Source organism: Salmo trutta, chromosome 16, assembly GCF_901001165.1.
Source record: "Salmo trutta chromosome 16, fSalTru1.1, whole genome shotgun sequence".
Classification (NCBI taxonomy): Eukaryota; Metazoa; Chordata; class Actinopteri; order Salmoniformes; family Salmonidae; genus Salmo; species Salmo trutta.
Window position 1 is genome coordinate 58,512,032 of NC_042972.1, and position 19,170 is coordinate 58,531,201.

The window sequence follows — 19,170 nt, forward strand, 5'->3', positions numbered from 1 at the left end:
AAAACAGTCCAATTCTCACACACTTATCAAGAGAACAGCCCTGGTAATCCATACTGCCTCTGGTAATAAACAAGAATGCTTTGTTTATTAATTATATCTGAGTTTTGGAGAGTGCCTCTGGCTATATGTGAATTTTTTATTTTTGAATTTTTTTTAAGTGCACCATCTGGTTTTCCTAACATAAGGAATTTGAACTGAATTATACTTTTACACTTAAGTATATTTCAGCAAGTACATTTACTTTTGATACTTAAGTATATTTAAAACCAAATACTTTTTGATTTGCACTCAAGTATTATTTTACTGGGTGACTTTTACTTGAGTCATTTTCTATGAAGGTATCTTTACTTTTACTCAAGTGTGACAATTGGGTACTTTTTCCACCACTGAGTAGTGGTTACAATCTGGTACATATAATACAGGTGAATATATTGGTAAAAGTGACCTTGTCCGAGAGAGATTTGCTCAGTATGAAAAGTCACTGCAGGGTAAGCCTATACAAAACACAGACCTTATATGAAGCAGTTCTAAAATCCCCTATGGCAAAAATAATGGTGGAAAAACGATTGGAATCATTTCCGGGTTTCACCGCTAGGCTTTGTGGGTATTATGACTCGTATTGTGGTACTCAATTCCCGCAGGGATCACGTTCCCATAGGCCTATTATAAATGTATGCAGTCAATATACTGTAAAATGCTATGGAAAGCCTCTGCTGAGTGGCATATATTTCACGAGACACTGTTTTTTTTAGGCATAATTTTCTGAAAATCTGAGATGAGTTCACTTCACCCAGGGATCACTTTCACGTTCTAAAAATGGGAAAATCTCAATTGTTTCATCCTCGCGTCTTTTCTCCTCGTCTCCTCAAGAACACATTGGAGGAGAAGGTCAGAGGGGCGGTACCTCTGGTTCTCTCATCCAATGGGTTTCGAGAAGGAGACAAGGAGAAAGGAGAGGTCGCGTGGAAGCCATTGAGATTATCCCAATGATCAACATAAACAGCCGTGCCTCTTCGCCGAGCTTTCGTTTTCACCCAAACATTGCTATCGATTCATAACTTTCCGAAAGATGGCTGGTTTAGAGCTTTTGTATAGCTCCGTAGCAGGCAGTATTACCTGTCCACAAGACGTCATTGTGTGTTTTGTTCACTGGGAAATTGTAAAGAGTGGGTACAAATGCCTTGGGTTAGGAGATGAGGTGAGTGTGATGCCAGCAGGCTTCAAATTATTGACTTTATAATTCCATGTTTTATAGCTAATTGCTTTAGAGTTTCTGACAACGTCACAATTTGTTAACGCCAGATTAGCCGTCTGACATGTATCCTCGCTAACCAACTACAGTTGGCTAGTTAATTTACAAGCATTAATAATTATAGTTAATACTCGAGTCAATTGGCTAAATTAGCTAGCTATAACTAGTTAGTTAGCAAGGCATGTTAGACTGCTAATCTGTCGCTGGTAGCCAGTTGTGATGGTGTCAGCAAACTGGGTTGACAAATCAATACGGTTGTTGAATTTGTATGAATGCCAATATGTAAATAATACTCATTATTTTGCTTATGTGGATATGTTTTGTGAATTAGCTTGCCAATCGCTATCAGGTCTCTAGTTAGATTTTGTATCACGCTAACCAGGCCAAATACCATGGGTATGACCAAAAAGGAATACCATTTACTGGTCCAATTACGTTGGTAACCAGTTTATAATTGCAATCAGGCACCTCGTGGGTTTGTGGTATATGGCCAATATACCACGGCTAAGGGCTGTAACCAGGCACTCCGCGTTGTTTGCTGTATACCACACTTCCTCGGGCCTTATTGCTTAAGTTAACCACCTGCAACTGGACACTTTTTAGAAGATGCACGTTTGACCGAAACGAGAACGACAATACTATCGCCTAGTTAAAGTTGGAGGCAATGCTGTGCCACGCCTAACCGTACCTAACATGTACAGTGAGGGGGGAAAAGTATTTGATCCCCTGCTGATTTTGTATGTTTGTCCACTGACAAAGAAATGATCAGTCTATAATTTTAATGGTAGGTTTATTTGAAGTGAGACAGAATAACAAATAAAAAATCCAGAAAAACGCATGTCAAAAATGTTATAAATTGATTTGCATTTTAATGAGGGAAATAAGTATTTGACCCCCTCTCAATCAGAAAGATTTCTGGCTCCCAGGTGTCTTCTATACAGGCAATGAGCTGAGATTAGGAGCACACTCTTAAAGGGAGTGCTCCTAACCACAGCTGTATAAAAGACACCTGTCCACAGAAGCAATCAGATTCCAAACTCTCCACCATGGCCAAGACCAAAGAGCTCTCCAAGGATGTCAGGGACAAGATTGTAGACCTACACAAGGCTGGAATGGGCTACAAGACCATCACCAAGCAGCTTGGTGAGAAGGTGACAACATTTGGTGCGATTATTCGCAAATGAAAAACACAAAAGAACTGTCAATCTCCCTCGGCCTGGGGCTCCATGCATGATCTCACCTCGTGGAGTTGCAATGATCATGAGAACGGTGAGGAATCAGCCCAGAACTACACGGGAGGATCTTGTCAATGATCTCAAGGCAGCTGGGACCATAGTCATCAAGAAAACAATTGGTAACACACTACGCCGTGAAAGACTGAAATCCTGCAGCGCCCGCAAGGTCCCCCTGCTCAAGAAGGCACATATACATTCCCGTCTGAAGTTTGCCAATGAACATCTGAATGATTCAGAGGACAACTGGGAGATAGTGTTGTGGTCAGATGAGACCAAAATGGAGCTCTTTGGCATCAACTCAACTCGCCGTGTTTGGAGGAGGAATGCTGCCTATGACCCCAAGAACACCATCCCCACCCATCAAACATGGAGGTGAAAACATTATGCTTTGGGGGTATTTTTCTGCTAAGGGGACAGGACAACTTCACCGCATCAGAGGGACGATGGACAGGGCCATGTATTGTCAAATCTTGGGTGAGAACCTCCTTCCCTCAGCCAGGGCATTGAAAATGGGTCATGGATGGGTATTCCAGCATGACAATGACCCAAAACACACGGCCAAGGCAACAAAGGAGTGGCTCAAGAAGAAGCACATTAAGGTCCTAGAGTGGCCTAGCCAGTCTCCAGACCTTAATCCCATAGAAAATATGTGGAGGGAGCTGAAGGTTCGAGTTGCAAACGTCAGCCTCAACCTTAATGACTTGGAGAAGATCTGCAAAGAGGAGTGGGACAAAAATCCCTCCTGAGATGTGTGCAAACCTGGTGGCCAACTACAAGAAACGTCTGACCTCTGTGATTGCCAACAAGGGTTTTGCCACCAAGTACTAAGTCATGTTTTGCAGAGGGTTGAAATACTTACATTTACGTCATTTAGCAGACGCTCTTATCCAGAGTGACTTACAAATTGGTGCATTCACCTTATGATCTCACTTATTTCCCTCATTAAAATGCAAATCAATTTATAACATTTTTGACATGCGTTTTTCTGGATTTTTTTGTTATTCTGTCTCACTGTTCAAATAAACCTACCATTAAAATTGTAGACTGATCATTTCTTTGTCAGTGTGCAAATATACAAAATCAGCAGGGGATCAAATACTTTGTTCCCTCACTGTAACCCACGATTTATAATGGATACCACATCTGTTTGGTTAAATTAAGTTCTTTGCTCTTAAAATCTGTAGCTAGGACTGTCATTCTTTGTATCTGATCCATCTATGAATATGAGTGTGGTTACATTCGTTCAGCCTCATCCTTAGTTTACATTTTAAAAAGTGGCGGGGCTAACATTGGGCTGAAACACAAACTCATGATTGTGGCTTTAAATGGTTCTTGAGAGGGTGTGATGTTATGCCACATGACAATGCATACCTGTTTAATTCTGAATGAATAATACTTTTTTTTTTTTTACATGTAATTCAGCCTCGGAGTGGTGACAAGAAGTCGGAGTTGCTTCCTACAGGGTGGAATGGCAGCAAGGAATTGTACACCCTGCGGTACAAGTCAAATGATGACAAGTCTATTTTCTTGGTCAAAGCCATCACTGTGGATTCCACCTTGATCTTCAACTTAATGGTAACTATACAGCTATACAAAATATTATTTCGAATCTTAAGTGGTTATTTCTCAAATGTAGTTAGGTTACATCTACAGTAGGCCTAAGTGTGGTTCTTTTCTATTGTCAGGACTCGGCCACTGAACAGGTGTCAGACCTGACAATGAATGTCAGTGATTACGTGGATGCAGATCATTTGCAGACATTTGAAAGGTTGGTCAATATGTTATATTTTTGGGGATATATTGAAGTCTTGCTCAATTTTAACAGTACTTAATGGAGCAAAAGTGATGAACAACAGATGTATAAGTATTTGGGTAAGGAAATCCACCGGACAACACGTACCACATTCTTTGAATTTGGTGTGTGATGGGTCTTTTTTTTTTTTCTCACAAAAAAAATTAAATTACCGTGACTTATTGAAATACTACTCCATATTATAGGCCATGCTGTAAATCTTCTTATTACACCAGTTCTTGCTTTGTTGCTTAGTCTTAGATGAGGCCTGGCTTAGTCCAAATATCCCAACTTCAAGTTAATATTTCTCAACAATCCTTTTACACTGAACAAAAATGTAAAGAATAAAAGATCCCAAAAATGTTCCATATGCACAAAAAGTGTATCTCTAATTTTGTTTATCCCTGTTAGTGAGCACTTCTCCTTTGCCAAGATAATCCATCCACCTGACAGGGGTGGCATATTGAATATTTTATTTTTTATTTTAACTAGGCAAGTCAGTTAAGAACAAATTCTTATTTTCAATGACTGCCTAGGAACAGTGGGTTAACTGCCTTGTTCAGGGGCAGAACGACACATTTGTACCTTGTCAGCTCGGGGATTCGATCTTACAACCTTTCGGTTACTAGTCCAATGCTTTAACCACTAGGCTTCCTGCCGCCCCTGATTAAACTGCATGATCATTACACAGGTGCACCTTGTGCGGTGACAATAAAAGGCCACTCTAAAATGTGCAGTTTTGCTGACTGTGGGAATGTCCGCAAGAGCTCTTGCCAGAAAATGCGATATTCGTTTCTCTACCATTAGCTGCTTCCAACAACCTTTTAGAGAATTTGGCAGTACATACAGCCGGCCCCACAACAGCAGACCACATGTAACCACGTCAGCCCAGGACCTCCACATCCAGCTTCTTTACCTACGTGGCTTGTCTGAGACCAGCCACCTGGAAAGCTGATAAAACAGTGAGTTTGCACAACTGAAGAATTTCTGTACAAACTGTCAGAAAGCATCTCAGGTAAGCGCATCTGCTTGCTTGTCGTCCATACCAGGGTCTTGACCTGACTGCAGTTTGGCGTCATAACTGACTTCAGTTGGCAAATGCTCGCCTTGAATGGCCACTGACACGCTAGAGAAGTGAGCTCTTCACGGATGAATCCCTGTTTCAACTGTACTTGGCAGATGGTGTCGTGCGGATGAGAGGTTTGCTGATGTCAACATTGTGAACTGAGTGCCGCATGGTGCGGTTATGGTATGGGCAGGCGTAAACTACGGACAACAAACATGCTTGCTTTTTATCAATGGCAATTTGAATGCACAGGGATGCTGTGATGAGATCCTGAGGCCCATTGTTGTGCCAGTCATTTGCCACATCACCTAATGTTTCTGCATGACCATGTGTCGCAAGTATCTGTACACAATTCCTGAAAGCCAAAAATGTCCCAGTTCTTCCATGGCCTGCATACTCTCCAGACATGTCACCCGTTGAGCATGTTTGGGATGCTGTGGATCGACGTCTACGACAGCATGTTCCAGTTCCCACCAATGTCCAGCAACTCCTCACAACATTCTACTGGTGACAATCAACAGCTTAATCAACTCTATGTGAAGGATATGTCGCGCTGCATGAGGCAAATGGTGGTCACACCAGATATTGACTTTTTGTAATCCATGCCTCTACTTTTTTTAAGGTATCTGTGACCAACTGACGCGTATCTATATTCAGTCATGTGATTTGGCGCCGACAGAGATGGTCGCTTCGGGTTCTTAGGAAACTATGCAGTATTTTTTTATGTATTACTTCTTACACTGTTACCCCAGAATCTTAAGTCTTATTACATACAGCCGGGAAGAACTATTGGATATAAGAGCAACGTCAACTTACCAACATTACGACCAGGAATACTACTTTCCCGAAGCGGATCCTCTGTTTGGACCACCACCCAGGACAATGGATCGGATCCGAGTAGGCGACCCAAAACAACGGCGCCACAGGAGGGGCAGACAGAGTGGTCTTCTGATCAGGCTCATTAGACGGGCTCACCGCTCCCGAGTATACTACTCGCCTGTGTTCAGTCTGACAACAAGGTAGATGAAATTCGAGCAAGGGTTGCCTTCCAGAGAGACTAACATTCTCTGTTTCATGGAAACATGGCTCACTCGGGATACGTTAGAGTCGGTACAGCCACCTGGTTTCTTCATGCAACAAAACAATCATCTCTGGTAAGAAGTGCGGGGGTGTATGCCTTATGATTTAACGAGTCGTGGTGTGATCCTAACAACATACAGGAACTCGCGTCCTTTTGTTCACCTGACCTAGAGTTCCTTAACATCAAATGCCGACCGCATTATCTACCAAGAGAATTCTCTTCGATTATAATCACAGCCCTGTATATCCCCCCCACCAAGCAGACACCTCGACTGCCCTGAAAGAACTTCATTGGACTCTATGTTAACTGGAAACCACATATCCTGAGTCTGCATTTAGTGTAGCTGGGGATTTTAACAAAGCTCCCTAAATTTAATCAGCATATCAAATGCGTGACGCAGGCTGGCAACATTCTGGATCATTGCTACTCTAACTTCCGCGATGCATACAAAGCCCTCCTTTCGGCAAATCTAACCACAACTCCATTTTGTTGCTCTCAGCCTATAGACAAACTAAAACAGGAAGTCTGTTCAACGCTCAAGTCTGTTCAACGCTGGTCCGACTAATCGGATTCCACACTTAACCTTGCAAGGGTAGATGGTACGCTACCGTCCCACCTGGCCAACATCCGGTGAAATTGCAGAGTGCAAAATTCAAAATACAGAAATATTCATAAAATATACAAGTGTGATACATCGGCTTAAAGATTAACTTCTTGTTAATCCAACCGCGGTGTCAAATTTCAAAAGGCTTTACGGCGAAAGCATACCATGCTATTATCTTAAAACGGCGCCCAGCACACATTACAAACCGTTACCAGCCAAGTAGTCAGAAATGGTGTTAAATGTATCACTTTCCTTTGATCTTCATATGGTTACACAATAAATGTTCGATAAAGTCCCTCTTTATATCCAAAAACCTCCCTTTCTGTTGGCGCATTTTGTTCAGTAATCCATTGGCTCAAAGGCAGTCACAACAGGCAGACAGAATCCAAATAGTATCAGTAAAGTTCGTAGAAACATGTCAAACGATGTTTATAATCACTCCTCAGGTTGTTTTTTTTTTTAGTCATAATAATCAATAATATTTCAACCGGACAATAGCTTCGTCAGTATAAAAGGTAAACAAGAAAGGCGGGCTCTAGGTTGCGCGCACCAAACAAGTCTAGGGACTTTCTACTATCCACTCACTCAGTGGTCTTACTCCCTCATTTTTCAGAATACAAGCCTGAAACAATTTCTAAACACTTGACATCTAGTGGAAGCCATAGGAAGTGCAATTTGAGTCCTAGGTCAATGGATACTGTATTGGCATTCAATAGAAAACGACAAACATAAATCCATCCAGGAAGTGGGGTTTTTTTTTCACAGGTTTTTGCCTGCCATATCAGTTCAGTTATACTCGGACATTATTTTAACAGTTTTTTTGGAAACTTTAGAGTTTTCTATCCAAATCTACCAATTATATGCATATCCTAGCTTCTGGGCCTGAGTAACAGGCAGTTTACTTTGGGCACGTTTTTCATCCAGAGGTGAAAATAGTGCCCCCTACCCTAGAGAGGTTAAAGATATGTTCCAGATGGCCTCAGACAACATTGAGATATATATATATATGCTGATTCGATGAGTGAGTTTATTAGCAAGTGCATTGGGGATGTTGTACCCACGGTGACAATTAAAACCTTCCCCCAACCAGAAACCGTGGATTATCGCAGCATTCGCAAAACTGAAAGCGCGAACCACTGCTTTTAATCATGGCAAGGTGACCGGAAACATGAGCGAATACAGTGTAGCTATTCCCTCCATGGCAATCAAACAAGCTAAGCGTCAGTATAGAGACAAAGTAGAGTCGCAATTCAATGGCTAAGACACGAGACGTATGTGGGAGGGTCGACAGGAAATCATGGACTACAAAAAGACAACCAGCCCCGCTGCGGACACCGTCTTGCTCCCAGACAAACTGAACAACTTTGTGAGGCCAACGTGAGTAAAACATTTTAAACGTGTTAACTCTCACAAGGCTGCCGCCCCAGATGACATCCCTAGCCGAGTCCTCAGCGCATGCGCAAACTAGCTGGCTGGTGTGTTTACGGATATATTCAATCAATCCCTATCCCATTCTGCTGTTCCCACATGCTTCAAGAGGGCCACCATTGTTCCTGTTCCCAAGAAAGCTAAACGACTATCGCCCCGTAGCACTCACTTCCGTCATCATGAAGTGCTTTGAGACTAGTCAAGGATCATATCTCCTCCACCCTAGACCTACTCCAATTTGCTTACCGCCCCAATGGGTCCACAGACGACACAATCGCAATCACACTGCCCTAACCCATGTGGACAGGAGGAATACTTACAGTAGGGGAAAAAAGTATTTGATCCCCTGCTGATTTTGTACGTTTGCCCACTTACAAAGAAATGATCAGTCTATAATTTTAATGGTAGGTTTATTTGAACAGTGAGAGACAGAATAATAACACAATCCAGAAAAACGCATGTAAAAAATGTTATAAAATGATTTGCATTTTAATGAGGGAAATAAGTATTTGACCCCTCTGCAAAACATGACTTAGTACTTGGTGGCAAAACCCTTGTTGGCAATCACAGACGTTTCTTGTAGTTGACCCCCAGGTTTGCACACATCTCAGGAGGGATTTTGTCCCACTCCTCTTTGCAGATCTTCTCCAAGTCATTAAGGTTTCGAGGCTGACGTTTGGCAACTTGAACCTTCAGCTCCCTTCACAGATGTTCTATGGGATTAAGGTCTGGAGACTGGCTAGGCCACTCTAGGACCTTAATGTGCTTCTTCTTGAGCCACTCCTTTGTTGCCTTGGCCGTGTGTTTTGGGTCATTGTCATGCTGGAATACCCATCCACGACCCATTTTCAATGCCCTGGCTGAGGGAAGGAGGTTCTCACCCAAGATTTGACAATACATGGCCCCGTCCATCGTCCCTTTGATGCGGTGAAGTTGTCCTGTCCTCTTAGCAGAAAAACACCCCCAAAGCATAATGTTTCCACCTTCATGTTTGACGGTGGAGATGGTGTTCTTGGGGTCATAGGCAGCATTCCTCCTCCTCCAAACACGTTGAGTTGATGTCAAAGAGCTCCATTTTGGTCTCATCTGACCACAACACTTTCACCAGTTGTCCTCTGACTCATTCAGATGTTCATTGGCTAACTTCAGACGGGCATGTATATGTATTTTTGAGCAGGGGGACCTTGCGGGCGCTGCAGTATTTCAGTCCTTTACGGCGTAGTGTGTTACCAATTGTTTTCTTGGTGACTATGGTCCCAGCTGCCTTGAGATCATTGACAAGATCCTCCCGTGTAGTTCTGGGCTGATTCCTCACCGTTCTCATGATCATTGCAACTCCACGAGGTGAGATCATGCATGGAGCCCCAGGCCGAGGGAGATTGACAGTTCTTTTGTGTTTTTCATTTGCAAATAATCGCACCAAATGTTGTCACCTTCTCACCAAGCTGCTTGGTGATGGTTTTGTAGCCCATTCCAGCCTTGTGTAGGTCTACAATCTTGTCCCTGACATCCTTGGAGAGCTCTTTGGTCTTGGCCATGGTGGAGAGTTTGGAATCTGATTGCTTCTGTGGACAGGTGTCTTTTATACAGGTAACAAGCTGTGGTTAGGAGCACTCCCTTTAAGAGTGTGCTCCTAATCTCAGCTCGTTACCTGTATTAAAGACACCTGGGAGCCAGAAATCTTTCTGATTGAGAGGGGGTCAAATACTTATTTCCCTCATTAAAATGCAAATCAATTTATAACATTTTTGACGTGTTTTTCTGCATTTATTTTTTTTGTTCTGTCTCACTGTTCAAATAAACCTACCATTAAAATTAGACTGATCATTTCTTTGTCAGTGGGCAAATGTACAAAATCAGCAGGGGATCAAATACTTTTTCCCCCCCCACTGTATGTGAGAATGCTGTTCATCGATTACAGCTCAGCATTTTACACCACAGTACCCTCCAAACTTGTCATTAAGCTTGAGACCATGGGTCTCGACCCCGCTCTGTGCAACTGGGTCCTGGACTTTCTGACGGGTCGCCCCCAGGTGGTGAGGGTAGCTAATATCACCCTGCTGATCCTCAACACTGGGGCCCCACAAGGGTGCCTTCTCAGCCCTCTCCTGTACTCCCTGTTCACCCCTGACTGCGTGGCCATGCACACCTCCAACTCAATCATCAAGTTTGCAGACGACACTACAGTGGTAGGCTTGATTACCACCAACAACGACGAGACAGCCTACAGGTTGGAGGTGAGGGCCCTCTGTGTGGTGTCAGGAAAATAACCTCACACTCAACGTCAACAAAACAAAGGAGATGATCGTGGACTTCAGGAAACAGCAGGGGGAGCACCTCCCTATCCACATCGACGGGACAGTAGTGGAGAAGGTGGAAAGTTAAGTTCCTCGGCGTAAACATCACGGAAAAACTGAAATGGTCCACCCACACAGACAGCGTGGTGAAGGCGCAACAGTGCCTCTTCAACCTCAGGAGGCTGAAAAAATTGGACTTGTCACCGAAAGCACTCAAACTTTTACAGATGCACAATCAAGAACATCCTGTCGGGCTGTATCACCACCGGGTACGGCAACTGCTCCGCCCAAAACCGTAAGGCTCTCCAGAGGGTAGTGAGGTCTGCACAACGCCTCACAGGGGAAAAACTACTACCTGCCCTCCAGGACACCTACACCACCCGATGTCACAGGAAGGCCAAAAAGATCATCAAGGACAACAACCACCCGAGCCACTGCCTGTTCACCCCACTATCATCTAGAAGGTGAGGTCAGTACAGGTGCATCAAAGCTGGGACCTTGAAACTGGAAAAACAGCTTCTATCTCAAGGTCATCGGACTGTTAAACAGCCATCACTAACATTGAGTGGCTGCTGCCAACATACTGACTCAAATCTCTAGCCACTTTAATAATACAAAATTGGATATATTAAATGTCACTTTAAACAATGCCACTTACCCTACGTTACTCATCTCATACGTGTATACTGTGCTCTATACCATCTACTGTATCTTACCTACGCCACGCAGCTTTCGCTCATCCATATATTTATATGTACATATTCTTATTCATTCCTTTTCACTTTGGTGAAATTGATACATTACTGCACGGTCGGAACTAGAAGCACAAACATTTTGCTACACTCGCATTAACATCTGCTACCCGTGTGTATGTGACCAGTAAAATTTGATTTGAAATCCATAGATTAGGTCCTAATCAATTGACTCATATCCTTATGAACTCAGTAAACCCTTTGAAATTGTTGCTGTTGTGTTTTTATATTTTTGTTCAGTGTAGATACAATGTGTCAAAGCTCCTTGCGACAAAATACATTTTCATACATTACTATTTTTATTCCAGTTCTGTACAGAATTAACCTTATTATTCCTATAAGTATCTAAACCATGTTGATGTTGACATGATCCTCCCCTCTGTCAGTGTATTCAAGAATGCAGAAGATTTGTCTCAGAAGGTGAAGAGCCAGCTCCTTCCCTCAGTGCCTGCGCCAAGAAAGGAAGACAAGAGGAGCAGAGAGAAATCCGATAACTCCCAGCCGGACAGTGACCCTCTCCGCATTCCCACAAGGCATCCACAGACCAGTAGGCAGCCTAACTGGTTTGTACAACATACCTTACTACAGCTTTCTTCAACTGGGGAATGTTGGGCCAGTTGATGTTCACCTTAGTAAAGAAGAACATTACTTGAATACCCCTACAGTACTATGTCAGCTGTAGTCACTGATTTATACTGACTGATTTAGCCTAGTAACATTTACAAAATGGTATTTATGAATATGTTACTCATTTCAGGAAAGTAGGTGTGTTGCACGTCACTAATTTACAGGAGTGGCATTTTAATGTAAACACTTTCTGTCCAATCTCTAAAATTCTCCAGTGGAAGGCCTTGCTTTTATTTCTTAACTTGCAAGCTAATTTCTGTAATTGGCTTACCATTAAGTGAAGACGTCAGCTATATGATATGGTCATTATTTGAACTGGCTAGCCAGCTTTCTTAATGTTATCTAGCTAACAAGCTAGAAATGAACCAAAACGTTGCGTTTAGTTGCCTGGTTTGCTATATTGACATACTCAATTTTAAAAGGATGGGTTTATTGGTGGTGAAATACACCAGTTATGCTATTTTGGACCACCAGGACAAGTTTGATGTCGAAGACAAAATAATGTTCATGTCAACAGATATATCAATCGACACGGTATAAACCAGCTCTTAGTCTGTTTATTTAGTCCACTACCGTACTCACTCTGTTTAGCACATGGCCTCATACGAATCCTTAAAGAGGTGTGGGGCTAAAGCTTACCACAAATGCTCTAACTTCAATTTCTCAAACGTATGACTATTTTACACCATTTTTAAAGACAAGACTCTCGTTAATCTAACCACATTGTCCGATTTCAAAAAGGCTTTACAGCGTAAGCAAAACATTAGATTATGTCAGGAGAGTAACCTGCCAAAAATAATCACAGCCATTTTCAAAGCAAGCATATATGTCACAAAAACCACAGCTAAATGCAGCACTAACCTTTGATCTTCATCAGATGACACTCCTAGGACATTATGTTACACAATACATGCATGTTTTGTTCAATCAAGTTCATATTTGTATCAAAAACCAGCTTTTTACATTAGCATGTGATGTTCAGAACTAGCACACCCACTGCAAACTTCCGGTGAATTTACTAAATTACTCACGATAAACGTTCACAAAAAGCATAACAATTATTTTAAGAATTATAGATACAGAACTCCTTTATGCAAACGCTATGTCAGAAAATAAAATAGCTTTTCGTCGAAAGCACATTTTGCAATATTCTGAGTACATAGCCCGGCCATCACGGCTAGCTAATTTGACACCCACCAATTTTGGCCCTCACCAAACTCAGGTTTACTATAAGAAAAATTGGATTACCTTTGCTGTTCTTCGTCAGAATGCACTCCCAGGACTTCTACTTCAACAACAAATGTTTTGGTTCCAAATAATCCATAGTTATATTCAAATACCTCCGTTTTGTTCGTGCGTTCAGGTCAGTATCCGAAGGGTGACGCGCGAGCGCATTTCGTGACAAAACAATTCAAAATATTCCGTTACCGTACTTCGAAGCATGTCAAACGCTGTTTAAAATCAATTTTTATGCTATTTTTCTCGTAAAATAGCGATAATATTCCAACCGGGCAATGTTGTATTCATTCAAATGCTGAAAGAAAAAAATGTAGAATTCACATGAACACGCATCTCCAGTGTCACTGTTCTCAGCCTGACCACTCACAAAATCTCCTGCTGTTTTTCGCCCAGAGACAGGAGAGACGTCATTCCACTTTCTGGCGCCTTCTGAGAGCCAATGGAAGCCTTAAATGTCACGTTACAGCAGAGATGCTGTATTTTCGATAGAGATGCCACAGAAGGAGAACAAATTGTCAGACAGGGCACTTCCTGTATGGAATCTTCTCAGGTTTTGGCCTGCCATATAAGTTCTGTTATACTCAGACACCATTCAAACAGTTTTAGAAACTTTAGTGTTTTCTATCCAATACTACTAATTATATGCATCTTCTCGTTTCTGGGCAAGAGTAGTAACCAGTTTAAATCAGGTATGTTTTTTTAATCCGGCCGTGCAAATACTGCCCCCTAGCCCCAACAGGTTAAGAGCGTGTGAACGATGCTGAATGGTTGTAGACAGAGCTCTCCAGTTGGTGTACCAAAACATTCTAGGGCCATTTTCTCATAAGTGGGGTTAATCAACTTTCAAAGCAGAATTACTTTCCCATTGTTTCTCAACTCTAGTGTATGATATACAATTTTCGATTTCTGAGTCGCTACTTTTATCCAATGTTAACATAATTTCAAATTTTGCTACATAAGATCGAGCCGTTCGGTCACATGATAGTGTAGGTTAAAGCTTAACGCAGTAGTCTGTCAACTAGACAGAGAATACATTATCTGTTTTGATTTATTATAACTTGATGGACAGGATTTAATATAAATGTACACTGAGTATACTTAACATTAACACCTGTCTTTTCCATGACACACTGACTAGGTGAAAGCTATGATCTCTTATTGATGTCACGTGTTAAATCCACTTCAATCAGTGTAGATGAAGGGGAGGAGAATGTTCAAGAAAGTTTTTTTATTTTTAAAAGCCTTGAGACATGGATTGTGTATGTGCTTTTTTTGGGTGAATCGTCAAGACAAAAGATTTAAGTGCCTTTGAACCGGATATGGTAGCCGTGCGCACCAGTTTGTGTCAAGAACTGCAACGCTGCTGGGTTTTTCATACTCAACAGTTTCCTGTATGTATCAAGACTAGTCCACCACCCAAAGGACATCCAGCCAACTTGCCACAACTGTGGGAAGCATTGGAGTCAACATGGGCCAGCAATCCATGCTCTGATGACTTGTCTGTTCTGAGGGCCAAAGGGGGGGTTGCAACTCAATATTAGGACGGTGTTCCTAATGTTTGGTATACTTTAAAAAAAATTTTTTTTTTTTTTTTTAACAGGGAATCCCTTTGAGACCAAGGCCTCTTTTACAAGGGAGCCCTGCACACAATCATACAAATTCAGTATTTACAATTCCAATGCAATAAACATTTACAAGCAATTTTTAAAGTGCTTTACAAAACATGATCATGGAAAAACAAATGCATTCCTAAGTAAAAAAAAAAGTCATCAAACAGCTGTCTGAACTGCACCAAAACATTCTTCAGAGTTCTGAGATCAGTCCACAAGTAAGGTGCAAAAAAAATAAATCTGTTTTATCTCAGTGGAGCTGGAGGAATCTCCACAGTTAGTCAACCCTGTGATTGGGTCTGGTGACTGATTTCTGTAATTTAACAATCAAGGTATGGCTAGGGCTGTTACGGTCACGGTATTACTGCCACACCAGCAGTCAAATTCCAGGTGACCGTTTTAGTCACGGTAAGTAGGCTCCTCCAAGCTCTGGTCATTAGTAGTCTACCGAACTTGATAACTGCCTGGTACTCTGTCCCTCTTATCACTCTGACATTAATGCAATTGTAAATCTAATCAAACACTTCATGAGTGGTCATGTTGTGCAACATTTCTATAGGCTATTCAACTTTCCTAATGATGAGCACATTGCTTCTCTTTACAGCAGGAGTATAGCCCACCTGGCTGGCATGAAAATGAACCACGGGAAAATTGTCCTCCATTCTCTATTTAAGTGCATAAATGACATTTTATTTTTTTCCCCGCTGCCCCTGTTTTGAGACAGGTGCATGATAATGTTCTATTCTAAATCAAAACAAATTTCACACGTATAGTTTGTTTACATGCACTTAGGTTGGAGTCATTGAATCTTGTTTTTCAACCACTCCACACATTTATTTTTAAACTATAGTTTTGGCAAGTCTGTTAGGACATCTACTTTGTGCATGACCAAAATCATTCTTCCAACAATCATTTACAGGCAGATTATTTCACTTATAATTCACTATCACAATTCCAGTGGGTCAGAAGTTTACATACATGAAGTTGACTGTGCCTTTAAACAGCTTTGAAAATTCCAGGAAATGGTGTCATGGCTTTAGAAGCTTCTGATAGGCAAATTGACATAATTTGAGTCAATTGAAGGTGTACCTGTGGATATATTTCAAGGCCTACCTTCAAACTCAGTGCCTCTTTGCTTGACATTACGGGGGGGGGGAATAAAAAATTGTAGACCTCCAAGTCTGGTTCACCCTTGGCTCAATTTCCAAATGCCTGAAGGTACCACGTTCATCTGTACAAAGAATTGTACGCAAGTATAAACACCATGGGACCATGCAGCCGTCCTACCGCTCAGGAAGGAGACGCGTTCTGTCTCCTAGAGATGAACGTGCTTTGGTGTGAAAAGTGCAGATCAATCCCAGAACAACAGCAAAGGACCTTGTGAAGATGCTGGAGGAAACGGGTACATAACTATCTATATCCACAGTAAAACCAGTCCAATATCAACATAACCTGAAAGGCCGCTCAGCAAGGAAGATGCCACTGCTCCAAAACCTCCATAAAAAAGCCAAAATACAGTTTGCAACTGCACATAGGGACAAAGATGATACTTTTTGAAGAAATATCCTCTGGTCTGATGAAACAAAAATAGAATTGTTTGGCCATAATGACCATTATGTTTGGAGGTTAAAGGGGGAGGCTTGTAAGCCGAGGAACACCATCCCAACCATAAAGCACGGGGGTGGCAGTATTGTGTTGTGGGGGTGTTTTGCTGCAGGAGGGACTGGTGCGCTTGACAAAATAGATGGCTTCATGAGGAAGGAAAATTATGTGGATTTATTGACACAACATCAAGAGATCAGTCAGGAAGTTAACGCGTGGTCGCAAATGGGTCTTCCAAAAGGACAACAAAGTATTGGAGTGGTCATCACAAAGCCCTGACCTCAATCCTATAGAAAATGTGTGGGTAGAACTGAAAAAGCCTGTGCCAACAAGGAGGCCTACAAACCTGACTCAGTTACACCAGCTCTGTCAGGAGGAATGGGCCAAAATTCACCCAACTTATTGTGGGAAGCTTGTGGAAGGCTACCCGACACGTTTGACCAGAGTTAAACAATTTAAAGGCAATGCTACCAAATACTAATTGAGTGTATGTAATCGTCTGACCCACTGGGAATGTGATAAAAGAAATAAAGCTGAAATAAATAATTCTCTATTCTGACATTTCACATTCTTAAAATAAAGTGGTGATCCTAACTGACCTAAGACAGGGAATTTTTACTAGGATTAAATGTCAGGAATTGTGAAACTGAGTAAATGTGTTTGGCTTAGGTGTATGTAAACTTCTGACTTCAACTGTATATGTAAAGACAAGATTAAATCAAGAGTAGTGTAATGGGTGACAATATTAGCCTACCATTTGTAAATGATGGCTAGTTTTTGGCAAATATCAAGTACTTTTAAATCCTAGTCTTACACCTCATGTAACCTAGCACATAAGCCTATTTATTTATCAATTATTTTTTTGATTCAAGTTTATCACAAAACTGGCTAAATATCTTCATGAAGCACATTTAATCTGCTTTACAGCTAGTGTAGAGCCTAACTGGTATACATATGAAGTGAGTTTCAGGTTTTGGGAAATGTTTACCATAAATGCACCTTTTCATAAGGCATTACATGCATAATTGCATTTGTAGTCACCTTTTTGAGAATGGTATTTTCCTGCTAATGGAACATTCACTCTTATAGCCTACTCCCTTGTGCGCATTGCTGTGCTGATGTGAAGAAATAGCATTGGTTAACATTTTTAAGCTAAATGTTCTCATCTGTTGTGGCAGGCTCATTGCTTAAAACGTTTTTTTTTTATGCCAGTGGTTGTATTCATTTGGGATCTATCGCATCTCCCAACTGTCCCCGATTTTATGTTTGGAATATTTTTTTCTCGCATAGACTAGGTCAACTTCTGTACTATGGCAAATGGTAGTGACGTAAGCTAGTGCTTTTGCTGTTCGTTAGGCCTACTCATCTTGTTGTCTACATTTACTTTTCTTCAGCCAATCTTACATATGTGCCTCAAATTTGATAAGGAAGCGCGCAGTTGTGTCCCCGACGTGTCTTCACTCGTAGCTTGTGAGAAAGACCTGATCACGTGACTGAATGAGCGACTGACGTGTAAAAAAACTAAGCAGAGGTCATGCCTTTCATGTTACTTTTTCAAATCCTCATTATTCGAAACATTTAGAATGTATTAAATATATAGCCCAACATTTGTATCACAACTAAAGTTACATAACTCTAAGCAACCACTCAACACAAAAGCCACACTCCCTCAAATCATTTGGAGACGGGATATTTTCTTATTCAGTTGTGTTCAATTGTATTTATAATATAAAATAATGCCATGGAATTCTAAGCAAATATTGTGCTAAATGAACTAGTGTAGCCCACTGCCCTATGGCATGGCCTGACATGGACAACTCAGAGTATGCTATTCTGTTCTTCTGAAATGGCATACATTTTCTTCACGTTTCTTTTAGACCAGTCTAAAATAAATTATGGATTTGTGATGGTGTAGGCTATATTACATGGAATTAGACTAATTTCTTTATATAAATGTAGGTGTTCAAAAGGTCAGCGTTTAATCGGCAATGCGTGGAAGCAAGGAGATGCAAAATGTTTATGTTAATGGTAAATTACCGTAAGACCAGCAGTTATTTGCTTGACCATCACAGGCTGACCATTTCATGCCTGCCATAGCCCTAGTTATGACAGAAGGTTGCACGAGGGCTTTATAAACTAAGGGAACAGTGCATTGATGTACGAGACTTAAGAGGGCCGGCTTACTTTTTGATACAGAATGCAGTGATGCTTACTGAACCTATCGCCGTAATAAAGCTATGAACTGTCCAATGCTTTAAATAGTGGCATCTGCATTTATAGACTATTGCTGTAGTCTGAAGCCGGAATAGAGAGTTTTAACGTTACAGAATACAATAACATTCTAGACAATTCTGTTTTTCCAACTTGTGGTAAGAGTTTGGAGGAAGGCCCTTTCCTGTTTTAGCATGACAATGCCCCTGTGCACAAAGCGAGGTCCTTACAGAAATGGGTTTTTGATTTGGTCAGAGCCCTGACCTCAACCCCTTTTCATTCACTTTTGGGAATTGAATTGGAACACCGACTGTGAGCCAGGCCTAATTGCCCAAAATCAGTGCCCGACCTCACTAATGCACTTGTGGCTGAAT

At 41.5% G+C, this 19,170-nt stretch overlaps 1 protein-coding gene and 1 long non-coding RNA gene across 2 annotated transcripts in view; one reads left to right on the forward strand and one right to left on the reverse strand.

Annotated features, from left to right (window-relative positions):
• The window catches only part of LOC115151110 (uncharacterized), a 32,571-nt gene extending 32,028 nt beyond the window's left edge, over window positions 1-543 (reverse strand). Inside the window, exon 1 of the long non-coding RNA XR_003867215.1 lies at window positions 512-543. This is a non-coding gene — a long non-coding RNA (uncharacterized LOC115151110). The remainder of the gene's footprint in view (window positions 1-511) is intronic.
• Window positions 544-974: 431 nt separating this feature from the next.
• Window positions 975-19,170, forward strand: part of psmf1 (proteasome inhibitor subunit 1) — a 30,995-nt gene continuing 12,799 nt past the window's right edge. The window contains exons 1-4 of the mRNA XM_029695101.1: window positions 975-1,198; window positions 3,910-4,062; window positions 4,173-4,255; window positions 11,894-12,070. Coding sequence (XP_029550961.1) covers window positions 1,070-1,198; window positions 3,910-4,062; window positions 4,173-4,255; window positions 11,894-12,070 — 542 coding nt within the window. The 5' untranslated portion in view covers window positions 975-1,069. The remainder of the gene's footprint in view (window positions 1,199-3,909; window positions 4,063-4,172; window positions 4,256-11,893; window positions 12,071-19,170) is intronic.